Source organism: Antedon mediterranea, chromosome 10 (genome assembly GCF_964355755.1).
Source record: "Antedon mediterranea chromosome 10, ecAntMedi1.1, whole genome shotgun sequence".
NCBI classification, from domain to species: Eukaryota; Metazoa; Echinodermata; class Crinoidea; order Comatulida; family Antedonidae; genus Antedon; species Antedon mediterranea.
This window is the reverse complement of record NC_092679.1, coordinates 19,191,054-19,217,008: the sequence shown is the minus strand read 5'-3', so window position 1 is coordinate 19,217,008 and position 25,955 is coordinate 19,191,054. Positions and strand designations below refer to the sequence as shown.

General features: G+C 34.4%; 5 protein-coding genes across 6 annotated transcripts; 1 reads left to right on the top strand and 4 right to left on the bottom strand.

The window, feature by feature from the left end:
• Nucleotides 1-473: 473 nt before the first annotated feature.
• Nucleotides 474-3,490, bottom strand: LOC140060590 (uncharacterized). The gene is made up of 5 exons (XM_072106868.1): nucleotides 3,422-3,490; nucleotides 3,115-3,319; nucleotides 2,610-2,748; nucleotides 2,008-2,147; nucleotides 474-1,680 (listed from the first exon to the last, which is right to left on the bottom strand). Exons 2-5 carry the CDS (start codon nucleotides 3,309-3,311, stop codon nucleotides 867-869), a joined length of 1,290 nt encoding a protein of 429 aa, XP_071962969.1. The 5' UTR covers nucleotides 3,312-3,319; nucleotides 3,422-3,490; the 3' UTR covers nucleotides 474-866.
• A 1,083-nt stretch (nucleotides 3,491-4,573) lies between these two features.
• Nucleotides 4,574-13,919, bottom strand: LOC140060588 (codanin-1-like). Its single transcript, XM_072106867.1, has 18 exons — nucleotides 13,759-13,919; nucleotides 12,296-13,346; nucleotides 11,734-11,911; nucleotides 11,400-11,633; nucleotides 11,148-11,237; nucleotides 10,899-10,974; nucleotides 10,672-10,769; nucleotides 10,387-10,494; nucleotides 10,126-10,177; nucleotides 9,322-9,372; nucleotides 9,021-9,170; nucleotides 8,313-8,479; nucleotides 7,503-7,860; nucleotides 6,690-6,961; nucleotides 6,449-6,591; nucleotides 6,024-6,172; nucleotides 5,537-5,632; nucleotides 4,574-5,271 (listed from the first exon to the last, which is right to left on the bottom strand). The coding sequence occupies exons 1-18, from the start codon at nucleotides 13,840-13,842 to the stop codon at nucleotides 4,621-4,623; spliced, it is 4,008 nt and encodes a 1,335-aa protein (XP_071962968.1). The 5' UTR covers nucleotides 13,843-13,919; the 3' UTR covers nucleotides 4,574-4,620.
• Nucleotides 13,920-14,260: 341 nt separating this feature from the next.
• On the bottom strand, nucleotides 14,261-18,151 carry LOC140060542 (apoptosis regulatory protein Siva-like). Of its 2 annotated transcripts, none has more exons than XM_072106803.1 (4): nucleotides 17,820-18,151; nucleotides 16,210-16,407; nucleotides 15,662-15,833; nucleotides 14,261-15,145 (listed from the first exon to the last, which is right to left on the bottom strand). In XM_072106803.1, the coding sequence occupies exons 1-4, from the start codon at nucleotides 17,941-17,943 to the stop codon at nucleotides 15,091-15,093; spliced, it is 549 nt and encodes a 182-aa protein (XP_071962904.1). In that variant the 5' UTR covers nucleotides 17,944-18,151; the 3' UTR covers nucleotides 14,261-15,090. The 2 variants fall into 2 exon arrangements, with proteins under 2 accessions (XP_071962904.1, XP_071962905.1); XM_072106804.1 differs by having other exon boundaries at nucleotides 15,662-15,830.
• Nucleotides 18,152-18,502: 351 nt separating this feature from the next.
• Nucleotides 18,503-22,100, top strand: LOC140060282 (tubulinyl-Tyr carboxypeptidase 2-like). The gene is made up of 9 exons (XM_072106429.1): nucleotides 18,503-18,821; nucleotides 18,982-19,070; nucleotides 19,187-19,243; nucleotides 19,333-19,407; nucleotides 19,740-19,911; nucleotides 20,309-20,354; nucleotides 20,460-20,539; nucleotides 20,681-20,764; nucleotides 21,273-22,100. The coding sequence occupies exons 1-9, from the start codon at nucleotides 18,588-18,590 to the stop codon at nucleotides 21,459-21,461; spliced, it is 1,026 nt and encodes a 341-aa protein (XP_071962530.1). The 5' UTR covers nucleotides 18,503-18,587; the 3' UTR covers nucleotides 21,462-22,100.
• A 107-nt stretch (nucleotides 22,101-22,207) lies between these two features.
• Nucleotides 22,208-25,918, bottom strand: LOC140060281 (arylsulfatase A-like). The gene is made up of 4 exons (XM_072106428.1): nucleotides 25,654-25,918; nucleotides 23,756-24,379; nucleotides 23,389-23,641; nucleotides 22,208-23,089 (listed from the first exon to the last, which is right to left on the bottom strand). The coding sequence occupies exons 1-4, from the start codon at nucleotides 25,887-25,889 to the stop codon at nucleotides 22,646-22,648; spliced, it is 1,557 nt and encodes a 518-aa protein (XP_071962529.1). The 5' UTR covers nucleotides 25,890-25,918; the 3' UTR covers nucleotides 22,208-22,645.
• Between the last annotated feature and the right edge of the window lie 37 nt (nucleotides 25,919-25,955).

The window sequence follows — 25,955 nt, the reverse complement described above, 5'->3', positions numbered from 1 at the left end:
TTTTATTTTTCGATATAACTGGTTACTATAGCATAATTGACATGCGCAGAACCCATTATTCGACTCTGCCCATGTTTATTATGCGATAGTAACCATTTATGTCTAAAAATAATTTCGACCATTTTATATTTTGACAAAACTGGTTACTATAGCATAATTGACATGCGCAGAACCCATTGTTCGACTCTTCGCATGTTTATTATGCTATAGTAACCATTTATGCCTAAAAATAAAAGGGTCAAAAATTGCCATATATGCAGATATATTGCTTTATCATCTTATAGAGTCATTTTAACCAGTTATGTCAAAAAATAAAAGGGTCGAAAATTTCCCTGTACTATTAATAATAATATAATATCCTGGATTTATATAGCGCCTAATGTTGTTAAACCTCTAAGCGCTAAACATTATTACCCAAGTCATTTTTTTCTGATCAAACACGTATGGAAAGATACTCCCATAATGCAGCTAGTAATCAGCGCAAAGTTGTGTAATGATCTAACCGGGTACTATTTATACACCTGGGTGGAGAAAGGCAAATGTAAGTAAAGTTTCTTGCCTTTATCATCATCTTTTAGAATCATATTAACCAGTTATGTTAAAAATAAAAGGGTTAAAAATTCGGCTATTATTTGAAAATTAAGGAGACACCCCTTGGGACCCAACCAATTTGGATGTAGTTTTGAAACATATATTGCTGGACATTTTTACGAGAAAGATTTCTCTTAATAGAAAAGATGGGTTCCATATATTATACTAATATGAGCACTATGTTTATTACTTATGGTCTATTACTAATTAAAATCTAATTTTATATTTTTAATAATATATTTTTATTTTACATGAGGAAACTTGTATTAACATTATTAATGAACAAATATCTGTATTTTTTCATATGATTTGTTATCAACTAATTTAAAATTAGATTTTTTGTAATCGGCAACGTTCCAAGTTCTTTCATCATGAACTGCATCATAAAGGGTCTGTACCACTTCAGGTATAGTGTCAACGCCGGCCAGATTACATATATCATCATTATACTTCCACTGACGTGGCCCCATGACGTGAGCGTGCCGATGCGCAAGACCTTCACGCCGTCGTTTCTCGTAATCATTCTCGATATCAACTTTCATTTGCTCTTCGCTTGGAAGCTGCATGACTCCAGTGAGGGCGGAAATGACAAACAGCACCTGGCATGAAAACATCGGGAATGGACAGATTGTTGAGCAGATTCCGATGAAGGATAACGATGGATACTTGCTATGGAGAATGTGTTTGTACAATGGTGTAATACGACCATCATCAACGGTCACGTTGCATTCCGCATGCAAGAAGCTAAAATCAAAGTTATATCCAGTGCAGAAGATGATACCGTCCACGACCTCTCTTGTGTCATCAGAGAAAACCACTTGGTTCCCGACAACCTCTTTGATGACGCTTACCTGCTTCATGTTTTCTGGTAGTGGAGACCTCAGCGGACTCTTCCAGTGACTTATGGTAACAAAAGCTGCATATTTTGCCACGTCTAGCGCGATGTCAATTCCAGAAGCTCCCGCGCCGAGGACAACCAATCTCTTTCCTTTGAAATCTTCGCCATGTCTATAGGTGTGACTGTGAATAATGTTACCAGCGAACGAGTCCAATCCAGCAATGTCAGGAATTTTCGGAAGGGAGTAATGTCTAAAAATAAATGGTATTTTCCCTCATTGTTTTTATTAAATCAATTATTATTTTTTTTTATTATTTAAGTACCATTTATTAATTAATTAATTACATTAATAATTATCAGTTTTAATTATTGTTAATAAAATTATTTACCGCAACAAATTACAAAATAAAATGTTTAATTATCAAATTACTATTAAACATTATTAAATTTTATATTATCAATTATTGACTTATTATTAAATAATTCAATAATTTAATATTTATTAAACTACAGTATATATTAAACAAATAATTAAACTATTTATGAAATTATTTATGGAACTAAATAATGCTACTCACCCATTACAAACTATAACAGCATCAAATACTTCTTTTTTCTTTTGGTCAGTTTTCTCTTTCTTTACACTTGAATATTGTACGTCCCAAGTTGTTTTGCCATTTCTGGACACTGGCTGGACATTTTCAACTCTAGTTTGGAACTGAAATGAAGAACATATCATGCGCTCAATGGCAGATCCTCTTGATAGATCAGTTAAAATTCAGATTTAAGGGTAGCTTATTATTGAAAAAAGGAACAAAGAAAATACACAAGCTATCATTTAGTTTGATTATACTGTATTTTGAATTGAATAGTATGCACTGCTAAGGCTAACATTAGTGTCACTTTGTCGAGTCACTGATGGTGGTGCAAACAGTCATAACATTGGCAAGGGTTTGAGCGTCACTTGCTTTATGGTTCTGGTGGTAGAACGAGTCTTCTCGGATAAGGACTATAAACTGTAGGTCCAGTGTACACAACTTGCTCGTGTGCAATTTAAAGAACCTAAGTACATCTTTCGAGACGAGTAGGGGGTTACCCTTGATTGTCAGCATATGCTGTTTAGGGTCACCTTCCATAAATAAAGTTGAATAAAATGAAAATATTCTTTATAAATATTTACTTTTATATATTGCGTTAGTTGAAATGCGTCACAGTAACTTTCAAGGTATTTCAAGACATCTTGATGTCCAACAAACGAGCAGAGGTTCTTGTCAAATGGAAAATCAGGAAATGCCATCACCTCTTTTGGTAAATTTGTTCTATAAAAAGACATTTATTATAAAGACTGTGCACTACTGTCTATTCGTTTCAAAACTGATGGGTTTACTAAACTTTAGAATCATAATAATAGAATGGAATCAATAATAAAAGCTTCTATTATAATATTGATAAGCCAAAGAAGTAAAGTAAATACATAAAGAGATGTAAATATGTACTGTACTGCTTAGTTATTATTATTTTTTTTTAATCTTTCTACATAACAAAAAATATAAAGTATAACAGGGGAGTAGCGGAAAAGCAAAAGTAATAAAACTGTCATCTTGTGATGTGCTTGACCAGCCCCTAAAAAATGGATGTCAATTTTAAACAATGTTTTATATTTATTAATATTAATAATACTTTACTTTAAAGATGAGTACATGCTTGAATGCACTGGGAGACCATATTGATCGACGGCTGTATTCTCCGTGTAAACCCATGTTCCTCCCACGCAGTCCGACTGTTCAAAAACTACAGCCCGGAAAAGGCTTGGATTCTTAGATAGATATCGAGCCGCACAAAGGCCCGCAGCCCCTGCTCCGATAATGGCAACTCGCTGCATATCAGAGCCTAGACAAAAACAAATATATTTAGTTTATATTATCACGAAACTGAGTTAAATTTTACATGTTTACTACCAGAAATATGCAATGGATCATGTCCAGTACTTACTTTGTTTTATACTTAGTTCACTTTCAATTATAATTTGACTTTGTATGCGTCTAAGTTCTTACGAAAACGTATAGCCTAGTATTGATTATAAAAGTTGATTGATCGATTGCATAATAAAAAAAGTAGTCTCGAATCCAGACGTAGTAAGGTAGAAACGTCAACTATTTCCGAAGTCCAATTTGGTATTCTAGACATACCTTAACAAAGGAATATAGAATACCCAATGAGTGACAGGAAAAACAAACAATAAAAAAATGTTGAAAAATTGTCCAATTTGGCACGCTAGACAATCCCGATTTGATTTTACAAAAATGTAGTCGCAGAACCAGACGCTGTGTAAATTATCACATCTGAGAAATCCAATTTGGTATTCTAGACATACCTCCTTACCACACTCTAAAATATAGAGGGCGGAATAGCAGGCAATAAAAACACAGATCTAATTTTTAAAGGCCAGGTACGGGCAAAAAATTTCTTTTGATCATACATTCCAATAATTATTGATCTATACTTTCCCTTGGGGATTTTATTTGTGTTACACGAGCTTGTTGAAAATAAGCACTTTCTTATCAGTGGGGGGATAATTCAAATTACACAGTAAAATCTCTATTCTTTTGTACACAAATTTTGTAAATAGAGAGGCATTTTAAAAAGCTATGAAAAATAAACGGTGTGGTAAAAAATGTTATCAGATGACTAAATATAGGTAATATAACTTGAATATTACATTTCTGATATTTTTATTCAACTTCAGATTTTTATTTTCAGGCTATAGCAAAAATTATCCACCGTATATTTACCATCTTTTTTCACCGTCTAGGGAGTCACCAGACATGTTATTACATTAGGCTAACTACCTAACTACTGAAAAAAAGTTTTCTTGGTTTTTATGGAAGAATTTTGCACAATTTTGTATTTGACCATATTAAGGGAAATTCATGTTTTTTGTCTTGAATTCTGTTACAAATATTTGATTTATGTACAATTAACCAAATATTATATTTAAAATTCATGCATGTACCTGAGCTTTAAGTTCAAAAGGTGGGCTTAAATGAAAATTACTACAATATTAAATTACAAACAGTATACTTTATTATTATATTATAATTAATATATTATTATCTTAAAATTATCAAAAATATATTCCAATTTAGTCCAATTTGCTTATAATTTGTATAACAAATATTATATAATAACAATTATATTTGTTTAATCTTAATTTTAGTTGGAATTCTTTCCCTAATTGACATGGCTTTATCTCTGTTTTCACTGCGTTCAATCAACATGTCCATCCTATTGCACGTAATCACCGCTGTGGGGAACGTTAAGGGGCAATCCCCCTCCTCCCATAAACTCATCATAACATCTAACAATATTTTGTTTTCAAAGTCCACCTGTTTACTGAATGTGCACGTTACTAGTGGAACAATCATATTTTCACTTGGTTTTTTATTATCAATTTGAACATGTTCTTGATTGTCATTAGTAACTGGGTTTCTGCTTGTGCTTGTAATTTCATCACTTCTCTTATTTTCCTTATTATTTGTACAATCCTTCGCAAAATTCATTGTATTTTTTTCCTTTTGTATATGTGCATTTTTCTCACTGTATTGATTAATTACATCTGTTTCTTCCAGTTTTTCGCAACTCTCTCTCAATACTACTACATTTTTACTATTTTGCTGAATAGAAACTTCTTCAAAATAATTGATGGACGTCGTCGTCTGCTTGTTTCCATTGTTCTTATTGGCCGCAGCATCCGACAGATAGTCCGGGCATTGTACTAGGAGAACGGCTATCAATTCTGCGACTAATGAATGAATCGACTGGTATGCAATGGGTGTCATATCCTGTTGAATGTAAATTAAAAATCTCAAATTAAAAAATTACATTATATGAATTAGCCGGCTGTTGGGTTATTCAACTTTCACCCAATTATCTACTGTATCTGGCATATTTTGCACAGTACTGTTGTGGTTAAGGTTAAGCGTATGACCTAACATACAGGCAGAACATGTGATACATATGTGACACTGTATTACAGAATTTGCCTATGATACTGGACAAAGTATGCATACAGTATCAATAACCAGCTATTCAATTTCTCTGTTTTACCTGTCTTTTTAGCAGTGATCTTTTGACAAATTTCATTTCTGTTTGCACTTCTTCTAAAGTTACTGGGGCATTGCACAACAATTTACGCAACAAATTCTATAAAAAATACAAAATAACTGTTAATAATACCAACAAGTCTATATTAGTGACTTTATTTTATTGTAATCTACATAAATAAACAATAAAGAAGATAATAAATAAATTATTACTACAGTAATTAGATTTTTGACAGAAAGTTTTCCATAGATGCAATTTGAATAAAATTGATGATTATAACACAAAGAATTAAATTCTATTAGTAGAAATAGTAGACACATAGTCAACAGCCACTAACAGTGGCAGATGCAGGATTTTGAAAGAAGGGGCCTAAAAATGGTGAAATAAAGGGCTGAGCTTAATTTGATGTCCTATTTCTTTTTTCTTTGAAAAATTTAGGGTGGGCCTTCCCATGGATCCGCCCCTGAACTATGAATAAAACATGTATTACCTTTAGTCTATCAATGACCTCTGACGGGCTGTGTGCCATTGAATCATGGTGTGTTGGGGGCACTATTACAACTTTCTGTTTTTGGCTATCTTTCTTCTGTGACTTCATCAGCTTAGATAGTGCCCCTGTTAATTCTGTGTGTATTGCACCTACAAACATTGACATACAAAAATAGTTGCATTATGGGGAAAAAAGATAAATGAGGGGGATGGTTGGTAGGTTTAGGTGCTACAGTAATTTAGTAGTAGCAGTGAGAAGGGGAATGGTTATATATATAAACAATGTGATAGTGGTGTTTGGATATTAATATGCTTGCCTAGCAAGTCTACAGTACTGGGTTCGAGACGTGGAAAAGATACAGTGCCAGATTTTAAAAAATGAAGGTGGAATGGTCCATATAAATGAAGGTGGGATGTTCCATTTACCTGGAATCTGAGTATTGATCCACTTCAATACCCTCGTCATTGCCAGTCTGATCGTCACCTTGGTAACAACTGCCATTACTTCCTGTGTTATGTCTCCTGGCAACAGAGTGGTCAGCGCCATTGTGCACTGTTCATGTACAAATCTATACACAAATTTGAAAATAAATTTTTTAAAGACATAGAAGATAAATAAATAAAGTGAATTAAATTAAGTGCTAAACAAGAAAAGGAAAGAACATACCTTTGTGAAAAAGTGATGGATTTTTCTTGAGCTATTTTACTTTCTCGTCGTTCAATTTCAGTCACTTTTGATTTGAAGGTGTTACCATCTACAGCGCCACCATTGTCTTCTGCCCATGACTTGAAAGTCTGTGTTGCCGCGGACAGGTGAACCGGTACTAAATTAGCATCAACGCTTTTGATACAATTTGACGCGATTCTTTTGGAGACAAACTCTACAGTTTTCTTTAAGGACGGCGACTGATTATCAAAGAAGTTATCTTCAAGTTGGACCTAAAAAAACACATTGAAATGATAATATATATATATTTAAAACCTGGAACTTCACATTAAAAATATCTAATTGCTTAAATTAACCAAGGCTTTAACATTATATTAAACTTGTATGAGTATTTTTTTAAATTAAATATTTCACTCAGAGGCTCATCTCATAGAACAGCCTTAGTCTCGAGGAGACTCTGCAACATATAACAAATATGAGCTTAGCAACAGAAGGTGTAAATATATAACAACAACCAAATATAAATAGTATTAAGTATTAAGCTCTGTCTATACTATCAAAATAGTTTGACGACAAAACGATGTGATGTGCCCAAATATGGTAGTGATATGACATCATCATGTCCATATATGGCCACATCACATTGTCACATAAAGTTTGATAGTGTAGACAGGACTTTAAGCAAGCATATTGACAGATATCAACACACTCAAAAACATTAAGTCTATACAAAATAAGTTTTAGTTATTTTTACTACAGGCTTTAGTGCTATTCAGCTAAGGTTGTGTTCACACTGAGAGCAAATCTTCATACCTGAATTGGTTTTTCTGTAATAAGAGGCTTCGGCAGTGGGTTAGCAGACACTGGTGTAATCTTCTTCATTGGTGTACTACTAGCTATGCTACCATTTCCAGTCAGAAGAGTCTTGACTTCCGCTAGGTATGGACAGCAGGAATAAAGAAGCTTTCGGTCCACTATATTCAGGTGATCTAATAAGACATCATCGTTAGATGTCGGCAGCAAAGGAGGTAGAGATGCCTGGTGGTTGCTGGAGAAAGCATTGAAGAAGAGGGCTGGCGGAAACATCGGAAGTTCAAACAACCATCCCATAATGCATATGAGCAGAAACCAGCTAAAGTTAACCTCGATAGAAAACTTCACACTTGAAAATCTACAAATCAATATTACAATCATTTTCTCAATTAATTAGTAAAGATGTCCTGTTAAGTATTCATTCTCCACTTCCACATTCAAGTCTGAAAGTAAAGAAGGGCTCATGGGAACAGCATAACTGCTATAACAATGAGAGGCTGAACCAAAACACTGGGGTAACCACTACTCATCACTAAAGATTCTCTGGGTTCTTTTAAAGTAGACACGAGCCACTCTAGCCATATTATGTGTACATTAAAACTTTGTTTTTACGTTGTTCCTGTACCAGAACTATTGACAAGGTGACCTTAAACTGATTCTATGGCTATTGATTGCTGTGCTCTTGCCTTAATCACTGAACTCTTGACAAGGAGAGCCTTGAATATGCATCAATTTTATGGCTATAAAGTAGGCTGCAAGGCCCGTGCTTTTAACCGCTCGATAAGCATAGAAAACATAAAGATAACTTACCTGTAAATGTCAACCAGGATAATCAAAAGATTTTGATAGTATTGGAGATGTGGGGATGTTGAATCCATCATGCTAAGGAACTCAACCACCCATGGAATGGTGTAAACCAAGCGACGGTCAAGGAATGCTGCTTTCACGTAACCAACCAGGTCTAGAGGTGGTTGACACTGAAAGACAAAAAGATTTGTAATCGTTTATATTGAAAGGAGGAGAGTCGGACGGCCCAAAACAACATGGCGGAGAACAGTGGAAAGAGAGAGAATACCTTAAAAGAAGAACATGGAACGAAGCAAAACAAATCATGCTGGAAAATTGCCACTGCAGGCTCATAGGCTACAAGGCCAGAAGAGGTTAGGAGGAGGAAAAGCTTGTGCCTTTATCCTTCTTGCATTGGGTTCAAATGAGCTTCAGAATCACTGGAACGTGTAAATTGAATCCGATGATTGACGACAATTGTCAAAGCAAACTCCAATACTAAACCTCCATAAGCCATCACAAAATGGAATACTCCCTCTATAGTTTTGATACAGCGAATGCTTTTGTATATACAGTCACCTCTCCCAATACCAGACATCTTTGGGATGGCCAAATATGTCTGGTTTTCTGGAAAGTCTAGCATTCAGAATGTGGTTTTAATGGTAAAAAGGAATGTGGGACCCTTTGGTTTTCTGAGAGTCCGTTATTGGGAGCGTTGACTATAATAATTACTTTGTTTCTGAGAGCAATGACATCATCACTAATGATATCTCCTGGTGCGTTGTTGCTGGGGCTGCGGTACGGCAGAAACACTACGAACCCCAAGAATTTACTTAAAAGTCGTAATGTCTTCAGATTTAGCTTAAACTGTTCATGTTGTTCCTGATTAATAAAAACATAGGAAAAAAAACACTTTAACAAAGATATATATTCAACAAATTTTTCAACAAAAAGTTTACATTATCAAACCTGTTTAACAAAAAAGTAATGTGCTACTTGATGATACATAAGATAATAGAACCCACATACATACCTCCTGATGTTGATCCTGGTTGTCTGCCAGAGAGATTGACACATCATTCACCTGTAAAAAGCCTTTACTTATTATTATACTTATAATGGTGATTTAACACGCTCTGTAAATAATTTGACAATTTTTTTTTTAGGAAATCAACATGTTCTGACTGTTCTACTCAGTGTTTAAAATTTTTACAAAATAAATGGCTTCCCGGCCTAGAAATTATCAATGATTTCCAATGGATAAATTGACTGCTCTAACTTTAATGCTTGGTTCCCACTAAAGACGCAACACGAAGACGTAATGCAACGTTTAACACGCTCTGTAAATAATTTGACAATTTTTTTTTTTAGGAAATCAACATGTTCTGACTGTTCTACTCAGTGTTTAAAATTTTTACAAAATAAATGGCTTCCCGGCCTAGAAATTATCAATGATTTCCAATGGATAAATTGACTGCTCTAACTTTAATGCTTGGTTCCCACTAGAGACGCAACACGAAGACGTAATGCAACGTAAGGTAGTTTACCAATCACAAGCGATGAATCATTCGAACTGTCGGTTGTCATTGGTCAACACGCTTGCGTTGCGTTTACGTCTTTGCATTACGTCCTAGTGGGAACCAAGCTTAACTAGGCTTGAGCAGTAAATTTTGAATTATTCTCACCATCACCATTTGAAAACTGTCTTTAAACTCATTTTAATAAATTTCATTTCACATACACGGCACCATAGATTGGTAGCTTAAAATATCAAGATCCTAGGTTCAAATCTTTTCTGTGGGTCAGTACCACATATTAGTTATTTTGTCATTTTTACCTCAATAATCTTTCCAGAGAAACTATCAATCAAGTGCTGGTTGAAGATATAACTGAAAAATATTTATATTTTATTTATCAGTAACATAAGAATCACACATTTGTATAATGATGATCCGTGTTTGCTACAGATTTCAATAAATGCTTAAGGATCAATAGTTAGCCACTTAGCAAAATAAAAGATATTTAAGTGACAAAAAAATAAAACATGTACTGTATATATTAGGAAAAATATTAAGGTAACTGAAAAATTAAAAACTACCTTTCAGCAGACAGAATAAAATCTCTAAAAAATTCCTGGCATCCGTTAAAACTTGGTGTAGGGCACGGACCAACAGATCGAAATGGAGTGAAAAATCTTTCTTGTAGTCTTGAAAATAATGAAAAGAACATTTAAAAAAACTTAAGTGAAAAAAAGAGAACATTAAATAAACTTAAGTAAAAAAAAGGACAGTGAGGTGATCATATTCTCTGACAATGAAATTAACAGTAATTAACTTAACAAACACTAGTTTCACTAGTTTATTTACCTTACTTGTTTTCTTACCTTTTAAACTTTTCAGGATTGCATTTCTTTAGTTGATTTAGCAGATGCTCATTTTCAGTATCAGATCCTGTGAATAAACTTGAATCTCCCTGACACATCTACAACAGGTAAATAAAAAAAAGGTTTGTTGATTGAACAAAAATATGTAATTTGACGTCACATTCTCCAGGATAATGTATGCACTTATGGTTCAAAGCATGGCTTTTTACTACATACAGTATACTTACTGTTATAAGTTGAGATCGGAAGAGCCTAGCAAAATGTATGTAGTTTGTGGGATCAGTGGCTTGCCGTATAACTGATCTAGTAAACAAAAAAATGTGTAATATTGCAGTTAAATATATATAATTACACAAAAATACAACAGTGGTGGATAATACTAAACAAGTCACTGTAAATGGAAGGTAAATGCTGTTGACCAAATAATTTTAACAAGCTTTGTGAAAATAAGATGAAGTAAGTTTTTTGTCACTAACCTAATTTTTGCGGCTTGCATCTCCTTCATATTCCAACCTGGTAATCGATGGTTGTCTTCCCATTCGCGTAAAAGTTCATAAAACTGGTCCCTATAAAACAAAATATTAAATTGTCTGTTATGGTATTACGACAGCTCTGCAATTGTCCTCTTCCCCTTTCACATCGCTTTTTCGACTTAGAGCATGTGAATAAAATCTACAGAAATTATTATTATTAAAGCATAAGGTAATTATCTTTATAAAAAAACTCACCGTTGCTTTTTAAAGCTATGAAAAGATTGATTTGATGGAAAGTTTTGTCTGTTATCAGTGTCAGCTGAAAAGTGTACAGCATTAACAGGCGATGTGAACATGGGGAGCGAAGCTGTTCTACCAGGGGTCATTGATTCAGACAGGAAGTGATCACTAAAATGAGGACTGAACTCAATTATGCTGTCGCTTTCAGAAATTAATTTCATCGTTGTTTCATCTAGAAGCGCCAAAATTCTGAAAATAAGAAAATAATTCAAATAGATAACAAGATACAGATTAGATCTTTATGTGTCAGTTTCTAAATAAAGAAACAATATTTAAATATATAAATTACCGGGATTGGCCTTCCAACACCTTCACAGCAAAGTAAACACAGTTATGTACTGTTGAGAGGTAGTTGGTATCTTCAGGATCGCTGGTCTCAGGAATGACGTCATCAGAAGTACGTCCATGTGATGTCAGGAGCTGCACCAAGAAATAGATCTCTAATGGCAAGTTTGGAATAAGACACTCTAAAAGAGAAATGGAAACACAGTCAGCTCTCTGAATAATCTTTCTAATTACATGCTGTATACTTTTTCTCAAAATCAAGTTTAGTGTGGGTCACTTATTCATAGGAAATTCAAAAGATATATTGTCACCCTGAAAACATAATTTAAATTCAAAAGGTTTTTGTTTAATATCAAATATATTTTTTTTTACGTATGTGATAAATTTATTGAAACTGCGAAATGGCCTTTTTAAATTCTTTTGGTATTAATCTTCATTATTCATGTTTTTTAAGGACAATACATATTTAAGTTATTGACACCTTTTTTCTTGTTAATAGTCAAAGTGGCGTATATTTGTAGAAATGTTTTCTACTGTAGTTTATCTGAAATAATAAAAAGCCATACCTTTTAAAAACCGTGAATACAGTTCAGCTAAAATGTCCAGTTTATCCGACTGTGTGACCAGACAACGCTGAGCCATAACCTCACCAACAGCGGGTCTTAAAAGAGGTTTGGTTGGCGTTTTTGGAACCATTCTACCGGGAGACATCATTCCGCCTTCCTCTTGAGGCAGTGAATCGCGTCTTTTCAACTGACGAAGAAGTTCTCTTTCCTCTTTCAAAGACTTCTGAGGGCTTATGACAGCATTCTGAAATGCTTCATTACCTTTGCTTTCAGAAGGCATGGTAAACAAAGCATTGTTGACTTTCCTTGCTTCTTTGTTAACTGGTGTCGGAGTAATCCTCCTTGGTTTGCCAGATTTGGCAGAACCAATTGAAGGAAAATCTTCTGCGTCAAGTTTAAAATCAGTTGGTGCATCTATGCAATGTTGCGGAGGAGTATTCTTTGGCTTTCTTCCACTCCCGCCACTTTTTCTTCCTCCAGATCTCTTGTGAGATCCGCTGGGAGGAGTCTGGTAGTTAAAAGCTGTTTCTTGATTGTCACCATCTAACAATGAAGGACTTTTAGTTTTCATGCGTCTTCCCATCGAATCTGGTGTAAGGAACTGCGCCAAAGTGAAGGAATCAGATTTGATGGGGGTTACAAACCCAGGAGACGGACTTTCTTTTTTCCATGACCTATCATCACGTCTTGACCTCTCCTGTGATGATCCGCTCTGTTGGCTTCTGGTGCTACTCGAGGTATTACACGAAAAATTAGACGGAGAAAAGTTATTTTCAGGAGTTGAATGTTGAAAAGAACCCTCAGTTTGTGACGATACGTTAGGACTGAATAACTTTGTACGATTTCCTCGACGGCGTTGTGAAGAGTTCTGTGGCGTGTTCTTCACTATTCGGCGTAGCTTCTGTGCACTTGTTGGTGTCTTGGCAGGTGTATTGGTTGAAGAGTTTACAGAACAGATGAGGTGACTTGTACTATCTCTCAAATAGTTTAGAAAGAACGGCAGGAAGTTGCATTCTAGCTGCAATTCTTTTAACTGATTCGTTTTTTCAGTCTATGATTATTTACACACAAAATGAATATTAAAAAATTTGATTATTATTTTAATATATTTGTTGTTTTTCAGAAAGAAATACAAAATAAATAACAATAACCAAACATAAATATTCAACAAAATTCATAAAACATATTTTTTACTCTGTTTAGCCTAATTCAACAAATAACAACTAACAATACATATCCAATGTCTACAGTTAGCCTAGCATCTTAGTTAGGGTAGAATCTTTGTTCATCGGCTTTTCCACGCGGTAAAAAACGAACAAGTCCCTGTCATTACGGTTGGATGCCCAAAATAAAAACAGGCTTGGCGTAGGCCTAGCTAGTTTAATATTTGTTATTTGTTGTAATTTGTTGCATAATTGCATATATGCTGATCAACAAACGTACATTAAAAAGAAGAAACATACCTTGACATTTCTACCTGCAATAAAATCTAGAATTTCAATAGGATAAATTTTATTTCGGAAGAGGAGTTCCAACACCGCGGCCATGTTTCGATGAATGATATAACCACGTTAAAGCAGGAGGTATACGAAATATACCAAAATGGTCGCTGACAAGATATACATTACCATGATGGAATAAGTCGAGCATGGTCAACTTTTCAACCATAGTACATCTGTATAAAAGTCTATTATTGGGGTATACAAATTGGGGTTCATGATGATTTCTCAATTCCGATTGGATGGCCTTCATATTTCCAGGTCCCTCCATGTTTTATTTTCAGTAAAACATGCTCTCAAAAATGTTCAAACTTTCTTTTGTTCATGCAAAAAAAGGTGAAATTATGAATCATAACTGCTTGCCTCATTTCTTAATCTGATCTCAAAATTATTACAAAACTTCTTAGTACAGTCTGTAATAAAACTTCCTTTCATCTAATTTTAGCCAGGATTTCTTTTATTTTTTAAAACAAAAATGATCCGGTACCATGTAGAGTAGTTGTTACAAAATAATTTATTCAAATTTACACGAGTTCTTTTTTCACTACAGATAATACTATCATGAACAAATTTACTGACTAATATATACAATACTTACAAACTTAACCTATAATTACACTACTGACTACAATTCACAATATTGTACAAGAATAGTACACTACTAGTACTAGTATTGTAGTACAGTATCATTATTATTAACAAATTTACTTACTATATACCACACAGTACTTTTATCAGCCTACACAAATTACACTAAATAAATATTGTACAAGAATACGGTTTTATTATAGTATTTTTTTAATTTTTATTACTAGTATTATTATAACAAATTTACTCACTATACAACACAGCACTTATTACAGTATTAGCCTACACTTACACTACAACATTGTACAAGATCAAATATGGATTATTACAAAGTACTATCTATTATTTATAAAAAAAAACATTGAACAACCCTAATGACTTTGTTAATAGAAAAATAATCATAGCTTTGGTTACAGCAATAATACTATCAAAATCCTTATATACAAAAAGATAAATCTTCAGAAAGGCGGCCCATTTTGACAGGGATATCCACAACAACCACGCCTCATTTTGCTTGATTGACAAATTGTTAACTGTCCTTAACCAGTAACCACACCCATTTATTTTGATTGATGGGTATATCCACAACGACACCTCATTTTTCTTGATTGACAGCTCTAAAAGTCTTGAAACCTCTTAAATTTGAAATTTGCAGACAGTCATGTTTTTAGTTTAATTCATCAAGTTCTCATTTTGTTAGTCGCAACATTACCTCAACGGCAAACAACTCAAACAAAAGATCCGTTCATGTCGCTCATCATAGCTATAAAGATAATTATTAAAGAACATTAAATGGGAATATTGACTGGTTCATCAGTTGGCATTGATTATCCCTCTTTCATAGAATGTGACCAGTAATTAACTTTAAAATTAATTTACATTTTAAAATTAATAAATACTTTACATATAGATCCACCTGATAGCCAAACAAGGAAGACCCATTCTTAAAAAAAAAGTTCCATGTCATGTACAAGGTGGTATAAAACTTAAGGACTAATAAAATTTGTTACCAAACTTTATCATTGTGTTATTTATCAACAATCAATATCATTAATTTTTTTAAAAATTGTATATGCATCTAACAGCGAGCACAAACTCGCCAATTACAGAATTGAAAAACTATTTTTATTATTTTTTTATGCTATGCGTCATTTGAGGCTTAGGGAGTTGTGAGTTACAACCCTGGCACTAGGTCAGGATTGAATCCTGGGCCCTTGGAATTGGGAAGGAAACCACGTTAACCACACCTGCACTATGCATGTTTTTTTAAAGAACTTACTTTAATACAGTACAGAATTGGCAGTAGGTTCCACAGCAATTGTCACATTGTCTGCTACAAGGCCGACACATGGAATGCTCACAATGTATGCATTTATTCAAGGCGCGCAGGTCACTCCCTGTCAGACATGCTCTGCATGAAGCTTCCACTTGTCCACCACACGCCACTGCTGCTAAAAGAGAAATAACACATTTTATTAATGAAAAAAGGTTCTTGAAAATATACAAAAACAGAAGTTGCAAAACAAAATACCAGAAAAACTGTGGAATCCTTCAAAGAAAAATTGAGTACTACTGGACCTATATACCAAATAACCAAGAACCTTAACCTTTTCACTAAATCGTCTCCCCTTAAGCTTGGCTCCCACTAGGACACAACACAAGGATGCAAGTGCAAGTAATTTGACCAATTACGACGCGATCATCTTCCATGGCATCGTGATTGTTGAAATCACTTGCATTACATTTTCAACCGTTCTTGCGTTGCGTCCTCCTCTAGGCGGGAACCAATCTTTAGCGAGATTTTAAAAAACTATTTACAAAAATCACCTTCTCCCTCTGGTTTGTTGAGTCCTAATTGACCGGTCATATTGAGTTGCAATTGACCAGGTTGCACATGTTGCAGCCCAACACTATCACGATGGGGATGACCATCTGAGCAACCATGTCCATAATTGTTGTTGTTTGTCTGACCACCGCCGGTATAGTAGGCTTTCTGACCTTGTAGCATCAGATTCATTGTGTGAGCTGTAATAACAATACAAGCATATTATTTCAATTTCATTTATACAGTACATTCAGAGAGTACTCTCTGACCCTGTAAACTTTATATTTACGCCGTGGCTAAAGATAACTTCCGTTTACTAAAGGTACGGTAAAATTGCATTACGTCATAATCAGCCAATAGGGTGCTGGTACGTGTTTGACGTCATCGTATAAGGACTTTGGTTTTTTTTTTCACATCGCGTCTGTAGAGCATGCCTATCGGCGGCGCTCTAGGCTGCATGGATGTGTGCGCTGATGATTCTGTGACTCAGCCTCGGGGCTAGACCTAGCAATGTAATAACGGCCGGGCGACAACGTCGATGCTGTAGTAAAAGAGCAAGATCATGTGGTTGGTGGAGGTTACATAAAGCGTTTAAAACACGCACTCAATCTCAAATATTATTTCATTATACAACATTATACACTACAGTAGAAATATGTTGATAGCCAAATTAGAAGTAAAGGAATTATAATTAAATATTGCGTCTAAAAACTATTTCATTCATTCATTTTATTTTTATTTCAATGGGCTATTTAGGCCTATATTTTTTAATAAACTTTGATTACAGATGGTGAACATAAACAAAAAGCAAATGCGGACAATAAAGGGGCCCTCAAATACTATTATTTAGACAATAGGCCTAGCCCCAGGTCTGAGTCACAGAAATCAGCGCACACACATGCAGCTGGCCCCAGCCTGGCAAACAAACTCATATTCTGAGGCTATAGGTTATAGCATGGTTATAGTACGTAGTAGGCTTCTTTTGAAACGGTCAATTTCTGTATTCTAGAATTAAAATGTTGGCCTATCAATAATAACAGACATAGGCCTAGGCCCTAGCTAGGCTACATTTAGTTTTTGTCACACGGCGGGGATAATAGCGATAAATGAAGCATAAAGAAAATGTTAAGCCGCCGGTTGATCACTGTTTTCGCGATATGAAAAAAAATCCAAAGTCCTTATACGATGATGTCACACAAGTACCAGCACCCCATTGGCTGATTATGACGTAATGCAATTTTACCGTACCTTTAAGCAAACGGAATTTAGGATACGGTACCGTATCTTTAGCCACGGCGTTATATTTATTGCGTATCAAATCATTTTTTTAAACGTTTTTACAACCACAGAATTATATATTATAATAACGTAATTGTAAAGAATTGACTAATCAAATTATAATTATAAAATATCCATCCACATAATATCTCTATGTTAATTGTTATGGTGTAGTAGATTAGGCCTCTAAGTTTCTAATGACCCCACGCCAATAAATGGGCCTACATCCGCACAGGAGCTTGTCTCATCATGTCCCCCAAACGGCCGCCGAAGCGAAAAGGAGATAGGCCTAGGCCTGGGCCTAGCTAGGCTAGACGTAGAGCACACTTCTTACCATAAACTGCTTTCATATTTTTCTCACTGTTCACTCCCATATTTACTTCTTTTATACCAACATGAGTCTTTAACTGTAGTGGACAGTACCCATACTCTTCCTCAGTTCGAGCACGTTTTGGCATATTGATAATTAGAAAAACAAAAACGTTATGGAAAAATTTCTCAACAAAAACTCAGTCACGTCAAGATCAATCAACTTCCCACTTCTCGAATGACAAATGGCGCGAAAAAACAATAAAGCGTTCAAAATTTGTCTGCGTTGAAGTCGCTGTCAAACGCGTTAGATGTATTGTCTAGCTATATCAAATTTCGCGTTGACATGATTTACAGAGCGACATTTCTACGAATTTGACGCATTTTTATGTTCAAAATTTAAATAAATTTAAAATACATAGACTCGTCACGGTTTACTGATCAAAGTAATGAATATTCAGATCGACTCAAACAACATTGAATTTTACTCAGCTGTACTAATTTTTTTTCTTCAAAAAATGATCAAATAATAAACAAAAATAAATATGAACAAATGAAAAATTAATCAATCGTAACGTCATAGTATTTTGTTTTCGAAATTTATTGTACACGTTTTATTGTTTACTCCCCCAACGACTAGTATTTTTTCTGTGGAGAAAATACAATCTTGCTACGTGAACAAACCTCGTTTAGTTGGAAACAGTAAACAATAAATGCGAGAACCGTGTTGAAAAGGGGTGTAAACATAATGAATATTTTACTAAATAATAGGCTTTAAAAACTTAAAGTTATTATGTCAACAATATCTACATCTTTAAAGAACTCGTCAGGTGACAAATCTAATAAAGAAAAGGAGGAAAATGATGAAGAATTTAATGAAGAAAGTGGCGTGTTATTTTACGTCAACAAAGATGGTTTTCCAGTTTCAAATAAAACTTGGGAAAGAATGTGGAATGACGTAACCAAAAAGCACCCTGATGGAGAAGACATGGTTAATGAAATAAGGGATGCAAAGGACTTACCAAAGGTATTATTATTAATGCCTGGTCTGTAGCAACATTTGAATACGTAAATACTGTGTAAATAAAAAAAATACCAGGACCACAATAAAGTCAATAATAGTATACTACAGTAATTTACTAGATAATTTAAATAAAAAATGTAATAAATTATCATTTCCCTTTCAGGTGCCGATACCAGTGGTACCAACGTTCCATGAAGGATCAACAGTTTCAGAAAAAATAAAAGCAGTTCAAACCTATATGAAGAATCTTCAGTATCCTACCAATTTGTACTATCTAGGCCTGCGCACACGTGTAATTTAAAAAACTGGCATTTGTATGAAGTGAAAAATAAAAAAATAACAAATTTGTCCTTAAATATTTTTGTCAGCTATAACCATACAGGTACGCAATTTTTTGAAATCAGAAAAAATAGACCATTAACAGGGTAAGAATTACCAGCAGATTGTTGCTAACTCATTTTTCTTGTTTATTGTGGTAAAAAAATGTGTAAGTTTAATAATATATTTTTTTCAGGTTGATGGATTCTGCCAAAGAAATGATCAAGGAATCACTACCAATTAAATGTCTTGAAGCTGTTATTCTTGCAATGTATCCTTTTTAATAAATGTCCAACTTACTGACCATTCAACCAAATACCATCATTGACCAAAGCAAAACATTACTAGTGGTTAATAACATTGTTTTAATTGAGATTAAACAATATAAATTGTCGATATTTTTAATACTATATTTCTCTAAATTGTGAATCTGGCTTTACATAACTTGACATTTTTTGGCCAGTTTAAGTCACTTCATCTGAATTTTGTTCTTTTTGACATATGAGGAATAATTGTTGGAATGGCACTTTAAAAAATGGAATGATTTATTTAATTTATATATAAACATTTTCATTTGTATAAACCTTAATTTGCTATTTATAGATATTTAACAAATTCATTATCAGGGCTTGAGCGCTTCCCACTTAGTTTTAAAACAGAATTTTCCGGCACAACTCATCGCCATGTTGTGTTAGGGGTGCGTTACAATGGACGGTACGGATCGCTGGGCATGAGTCGAAGGTCAGATTTGATGGACAAACCGCTTGTGTTCACAGTAAGTTTAAACAGCCACGTTTGAGGCATATTAATTAGGCCCCTGGCGACAGTGGCGTCTCCAGGGCCTAAAGGTAGTGAACTGAAGTGTTGAACCTAATTTCTTTTGCAGTAAAATTTGTGAAATTTAGAGTGGGCCGGGCCCGGCCCGGCTGTACTGAAAGCCTTGTTTGGGAACACACAGCTAAGACATAGTGTCAAGCACATAGGGAAAATGTTTAAAGGAGCTTCCTTTCTTCCACAAAAGCACTGGTCTCTGGTTTGAAATGGGCACTTCATGAAGGAGGAGTTCAAGTAGTACTGTAATTCACCAATTTTCATACTTGCCAAACCATGGAATGTGTAACTTTCTCTAACTTTCTTTTACATTTTTTTTTCTGCAATTTTATTTATTTCAGACTTTAACCGACTTAGTTTTGGATTTTGTGAAAGCATATGGAAATTGTAAGATATAACTAAGTTGCAATTACAAATTTATCTTAAAACTACATTTGCATTATAGACAGTCTTTACTTAATATACTATATTTCTTTTCATAATTTTTTTTAGATTGGCATGTAGTACAAAAGGTTAAAATTGGTCTACCAGTACCCCATGATCCACTCAGCTATGTCCCCATCGAATGGAAAGTAAGTTATAAAATAGACAGAACAGGACAGAGCGGTTACACTGTTTGATGCAAAATAAAATTTGTAGTTTAAATAAAGAATTGAATATATTGTACTTGTAAATTAATATAATAATTATTTAATAATTCTCTGTTTCTGTAGTATTTATCCTTGAACATGGTAAAATTATCTACCAGTGAAATGAGAAGAGATATTGAAAAGGTTTCAAAGGAAATGAAAGGAAGGGTAAGAAGAATACTGTACCGTTTATTTCAAAATAAATCAGAAATATGTTTATATTGACTGCATTTTGTCTCCTAAATAACCGTTTAATCATTTACCGAAAATGGGTTCTGGCGATTGATTCAAATGTTACTTCAGTGGTAAGGTCAGCGGCTGTCAATCAAATAACCGTAATTTGCGTTGCAGCTAAAAGTTGCACAGCAATAACTGATTAAATATCGAATCGATGTGTTTTTAAATAATTTTTAGGATGCAATTTAACCGATTACTAAGAATTTGTCCTGTTTCTGTTGCCAAGAAATTGGGGTTAATTTTTTGGAGTACAAACAGAACCTACGCCTGAATGCACCCTATGTTTCACAATTAAAATAAAATACAATATTGCAGTTATATTACACTAAAAAATAAATTGCTTTGTTAATTATAGTAGCTAAAAACCCATTCCTTCAGATGTTATACTCTACATAATCATGAACATATACAATGGTAATGTTATAAATTTTTTCAACAGTTTAAAATGGCAGCTAACTGCTATGGTGCAATGCAGCGAGACGTTAGAAACAGCTTGTCTCCCAGAAAAGAAAGCAAATCCAAGGATGGCACACCAAAGAAAGAGGCATCAAGTGAAAAGCTGCAAGATATTGATACGGCTGCTGTCTTGGACAAACTACAGATTGCAGATTATGATATAAGAATATAAAACTATTAATATGTTATTATTAAGAATTCCAAGAGGTGAAACGGTGTAGGAAGGAGGAGGAGGGAGTGTGTTGACAGTCCGGCACCACCTAATTTGTCAAAATCCTGAATCGGTTTCAGGAGTCCTACTTCATACTCCACTATTTTACAGTCGATTTGTGGAAAAATACTAAACCTTGGACAGACACGACAGATGCGTAATAGAATTACGCTTGGAGATAATCGAGTTCTTGTCTTTGCTGGAAGTAAACTGGACATGCAACATAAAATTAACAGTGTAGTGATTAAAACAAATGGCTTACATTGTGGAAACAAAGAATATATTGTGAAAACTGCAATAGATCTAATTGCAATACAAGAAGGAGATGAACATGTCAATTAGACATTCAATTCTTCAGCATTTTAAAACTTTTAAAGCCCTGTCTACACTATTAAAAAAATGTGATGTGCCCATATATGGAAAAGATGGTGTCATATCACTACCATATTAGGAATTAACCAACATATTTGGGCACATCACACCTTTTTTGACAAACTAGTTTGATAGTGTAGACAGAACTTTACAGTATAGTGTTGTAAATGTGTAATTTAGTTAATTATTTTTATGTGTCAATAATATTGACTATTGGATCATACAAAGCCAGCATAACATAGCATGCATTAATAATTTTATAATAAATTCTCTCAAATATATTTCTCTGACATTGCATTTATTTTGTTATATTTTTCAAATTCAATATATAACTATCAAATCAAAAGTATAAAAATATTGGAATGTATTTAAATTTGTCCATAATTCTAAATTTAACTGCTTATGCAATAACTTCCTGATTTTAACATTTATGGAATTGTATTCATTTTTATAGGTATTTTATCAATTCATGTGGGAAAAAAGTGGAATGCTGGATATTAACGTAAAATGTAGGACACTTGTAACTAATTCCATGATAAAAAAAAACCAGTTTAAAACTGTACAAAAACATTTCTGATGCGATACTTTCTTGATTTTAACATTCATGGATTGTATTAATTTGTATAGGTATTTTATAAATTCATGTTGGAAAAAAGTGGAATGCTGGATATTAACGTAAAATGTGGACACTTGTAGCTAATTCCATGATAAAAACAAAAACAGTTTAAAACTGTACAAAAACATTTCTTGTTAATGTTATGCAAACAAAACACTTATGGATACATGTTACTATTTTTATAGTAATGCGAATGATATTTCTGGTGGCACATACAACATATAGGGAATGGTTTACAACCTGGGTTACAGCATGGTTCTAAATTTGGGTCAACATCTCTTGTGATCTGCGATGTTCCCCACACCATGCCTTTCTCAAATGACGCCTTCAATTCATTTAGCTCTGCTATAATGCTTTGATACTCTGTAACATTGTTCAGGTTAAACTGCTCTGAAGGATCTTGTAAAAGATCATATAATAGCGGTGGGTCGCGAGCGGTACGCTTGCTCGTTGGTCGGCAATCAGGATCGTGATTATCTGGATCAGAATTTATCTGTCCTTCGGTGTAATAATGTGCTTTGAATTGCCGGTTCCGCACAGCATACAATCCATATTTAGGATTCGGTTCGGTAAAATAATAGTAGAATGATTCACGTACACCCTGGTGGTAAAAGTAAACAAATATTAAGCTTAGTTTACACTGGAAAACTTTTGCTTATAAACTCCCAAGTTTGGAAAGAAAAGTTTGCAAAAGTTAGTAAGAAATATTTTTTAAACTGCAGAAGTTTGCAGAAGTCTACACTAGTTCTAGTACACTAACTTTAGTTTGCAAATTTAAGAAAAGTAAAACTCCAAAGTTTGCAAGAAAAATGTTGTAAAGTTTGCTACTGTAGTGCAGACTATTTTACTAGGCTTTAGTCAACCTTCTCTAAACCGGACACCGTTGGAACCCTGACTCACCTTCGTTCCGTTGAATATGATAGGCGACATGTCAACTCCATCAATGGTAGCTTTCGGTAGAGAAGCACCCGTAATCTTGCAAATAGTTGGAAGAAGATCTAATGTACTGCCTAGCTCGGTCGTTCTTCCTGGTGCAATTCTTCCTGGCCAATGCGCAATTGCCGGAACTCGTTGTCCTCCCTCATAAGATGTTCCTTTTCCACACTTAAGTAACCCTGCATTGCCCCCTCTATTTTGGTTTCTTAAGCTAGGCCTGAAAAAAAAAAGATTTATAGTCGTTTTATTATAATCACGAAAACCCTTAATTGGAGGGGAAAAAATAAAGGCCTATAATATGCAACTTTTATACTCTCAATCAAATGCGTACCCGTTGTCTGAAGTAAAGAAAACAAATGTATTTTCAGATAATCCACTCTTCGTTAATTGGTCCATGACTTGTCCAACTGCCCAATCAAGTTCTGCTAATGAATCGCCAAAAGTTCCACGGAGTGTAGAATTTCGAAAACTTTTACCAGCAAACTGTGGATGATGGGTGTGTTGAAACGCAAAATACAGCAGGAATGGACTTCCAGATTTAGCGTTAGTTTCAATATAGTTTTTTGCTCTGTCGACGTATCGTTCAACTAAACCGAGAAGATCTACCGGTTGATCTATGATCGTAGTGCCGTTATAGAGTGGGCAGCCGGTAAATTGCAGGTCACATGTGTTAAAGCATTTATCTCCCGGATAGAAACATTTGAGGCATGGACACATATCATGCGAATAAGGAATACCCATGTACTCGTCGAATCCTTGATTTGTCGGCAAGTACATGCCTGCTTTCCCAACTCCAAGATGCCACTTGCCAATCATTGCGGTCTTGTAGCCCTCTTGTTTAAGAACTTCTGCAATCGTAGTCTCGTTGAGTGGTAGACCACCTTTATTTCCGGGGATTAAAACCCCAGGCCATATGCCAGATCTTGTTTGATATCGTCCAGTCAAAAGGGCAGCTCTGATGAGTAAAGTAATAAGTTATTAAACATATTTGAAATAGCTATTCTTTGACAATACTATAGTGCATAGTTCTTCCTGAATCATTTGTGATGAAACAATACATAATTCAAACAATTTAATTTAAAGACTTTCAAAAAAAGGTAATACAGTACTTCACATTTCATCCAGAGGACGATTTTTTACACAAGCAAGAATTAAATAAAAGGATTTGATTGCCTAACCTCCATGGGACTGTCACACCAAAATCAGTCCGGGCCAAAATCAGTCCGGGGGACCATTTATGGCTGCCAAAACGTGTCCGGCCGGACCAATTTTGGCCGCCAAAACTGGTCCGGCCTGGATAAAATCGGTCCGGGCAGTAGGACTGTTTTTGGCCGCCAAATATGGTCCGGTCTTACAAATATATGGTGCGCAAAATGAGTCATAATGTATATATCATTAAAAAAATGCCATGATTAGTCATTATATTGAAAACTACAGGGTTTTATTTGTTATTTTAATATTATAAATTAAGCCTGTTTTTTTAATTATTATTAGTAGTAACTCATCAATAATTAGTACTAATTGTTAGGCTTTTGTATACAATATGTATCTGCCTGTTTTTAATCCATTTTGTTCTTTTTTAACATCTTTGTTTCCCCATGATGTTAAAAACAATTTAATTTATTAATTATTTATGGTTAATCAATCAATATATCAATTCAATACAATTATTATAAAACAATTATCCAATATTGATTAGGCTGAGGAAGGAAAAAGGCCTCAATCATAAATAAAATCTAGCTGGCAATATCAGCGTCTCATACCCGTTCGTGTGAGTGTGTGGCAGGCCGAAATATGAGTGAACACCTAAGTCATGTTTTTAGATAAAATACATTTATTTATAGTATTTATCCGACAAGATAACTTACTAATATATATCATGGGATATTTTTCTAGCCATAAACAACTTAAAACAGCATCATAGGCCTAGTAATTCAATTAAAATCGACAGAAGAAAAACCCGGACCGATTTTGGCAGTGGCGGACTGCTTTTGGCCACAATTTTAGAGCCAAAACTGGTCCGGCCGGACCGATTTTGGCCCCGGACCATATTTATCGTGACAGGACCATGGCCTAACTAGAAGATAGGATACTAGTACTATTATTACTACTAGTCTTTTTTATTTAGAAAAAAATGAAATTAAGCCTTGAAATAATTTGTCTAAGTTTAAGTTATCTAAGTTAATAATGCAAACATGTGTAGGCCTATCAAAATCAAAGGATAGCGACCTGGATGGGCTGCATACTGGACTAGCAGAATAAAACTGAGTAAATCGGAGACCATTTTCTGCTAGAATATTGATGTTGGGTGTTGATGAAGTTGGGTGGCCGTAAACTTCTAAATCACCATAGCCAAGGTCATCAGCAAATAGAATAACTATGTTTGGTTTTCTCTGCGCATATGAATTGCAGAAAAATGAAGAAATAACTGTAAAAACCAGCAATAACACAGAAAACCCAGTCATCGTCTTTGTGTTGTTTTCTCGTGTTGTAAATACAGTGTGGTCACCTGACTTGCCAGAGCCATTTCC

Bases quoted from the DNA above. Each gene is read 5' to 3' on its own strand.
- LOC140060588 (XM_072106867.1), bottom strand. From the start codon at position 13,842: ATGGCCGCGGTGTTGGAACTCCTCTTCCGAAATAAAATTTATCCTATT. The intron at 10,770-10,898 runs GTAAGTATACTG...TACCTGTTGTAG, and splicing joins TCCGATCTCAACTTATAACA to ATGTGTCAGGGAGATTCAAG. The intron at 9,373-10,125 runs GTAAAAATGACA...GGCTTTTTACAG, and splicing joins TCTCTGGAAAGATTATTGAG to GTGAATGATGTGTCAATCTC.
- LOC140060590 (XM_072106868.1), bottom strand. From the start codon at position 3,311: ATGCAGCGAGTTGCCATTATCGGAGCAGGGGCTGCGGGCCTTTGTGCG. The intron at 2,749-3,114 runs GTAAAGTATTAT...GTCTTTTTATAG, and splicing joins AGCATGTACTCATCTTTAAA to AACAAATTTACCAAAAGAGG. The intron at 2,148-2,609 runs GTAAATATTTAT...TCTTCATTTCAG, and splicing joins AACTAACGCAATATATAAAA to TTCCAAACTAGAGTTGAAAA.
- LOC140060282 (XM_072106429.1), top strand. From the start codon at position 18,588: ATGTCAACAATATCTACATCTTTAAAGAACTCGTCAGGTGACAAATCT. The intron at 20,355-20,459 runs GTAAGATATAAC...AATTTTTTTTAG, and splicing joins TGTGAAAGCATATGGAAATT to ATTGGCATGTAGTACAAAAG. The intron at 20,765-21,272 runs GTAAGAAGAATA...TTTTTTCAACAG, and splicing joins CAAAGGAAATGAAAGGAAGG to TTTAAAATGGCAGCTAACTG.
- LOC140060281 (XM_072106428.1), bottom strand. From the start codon at position 25,889: ATGACTGGGTTTTCTGTGTTATTGCTGGTTTTTACAGTTATTTCTTCA. The intron at 24,380-25,653 runs GTCGCTATCCTT...TTTACTCATCAG, and splicing joins CCAGTATGCAGCCCATCCAG to AGCTGCCCTTTTGACTGGAC. The intron at 23,642-23,755 runs GTACGCATTTGA...TTTTTTTTTCAG, and splicing joins TTCTTTACTTCAGACAACGG to GCCTAGCTTAAGAAACCAAA.
- LOC140060542 (XM_072106803.1), bottom strand. From the start codon at position 17,943: ATGCCAAAACGTGCTCGAACTGAGGAAGAGTATGGGTACTGTCCACTA. The intron at 16,408-17,819 runs GTAAGAAGTGTG...TTGTTATTACAG, and splicing joins AAATATGAAAGCAGTTTATG to CTCACACAATGAATCTGATG. The intron at 15,146-15,661 runs GTAAGTTCTTTA...TTATCTTTATAG, and splicing joins CAATTCTGTACTGTATTAAA to CTATGATGAGCGACATGAAC.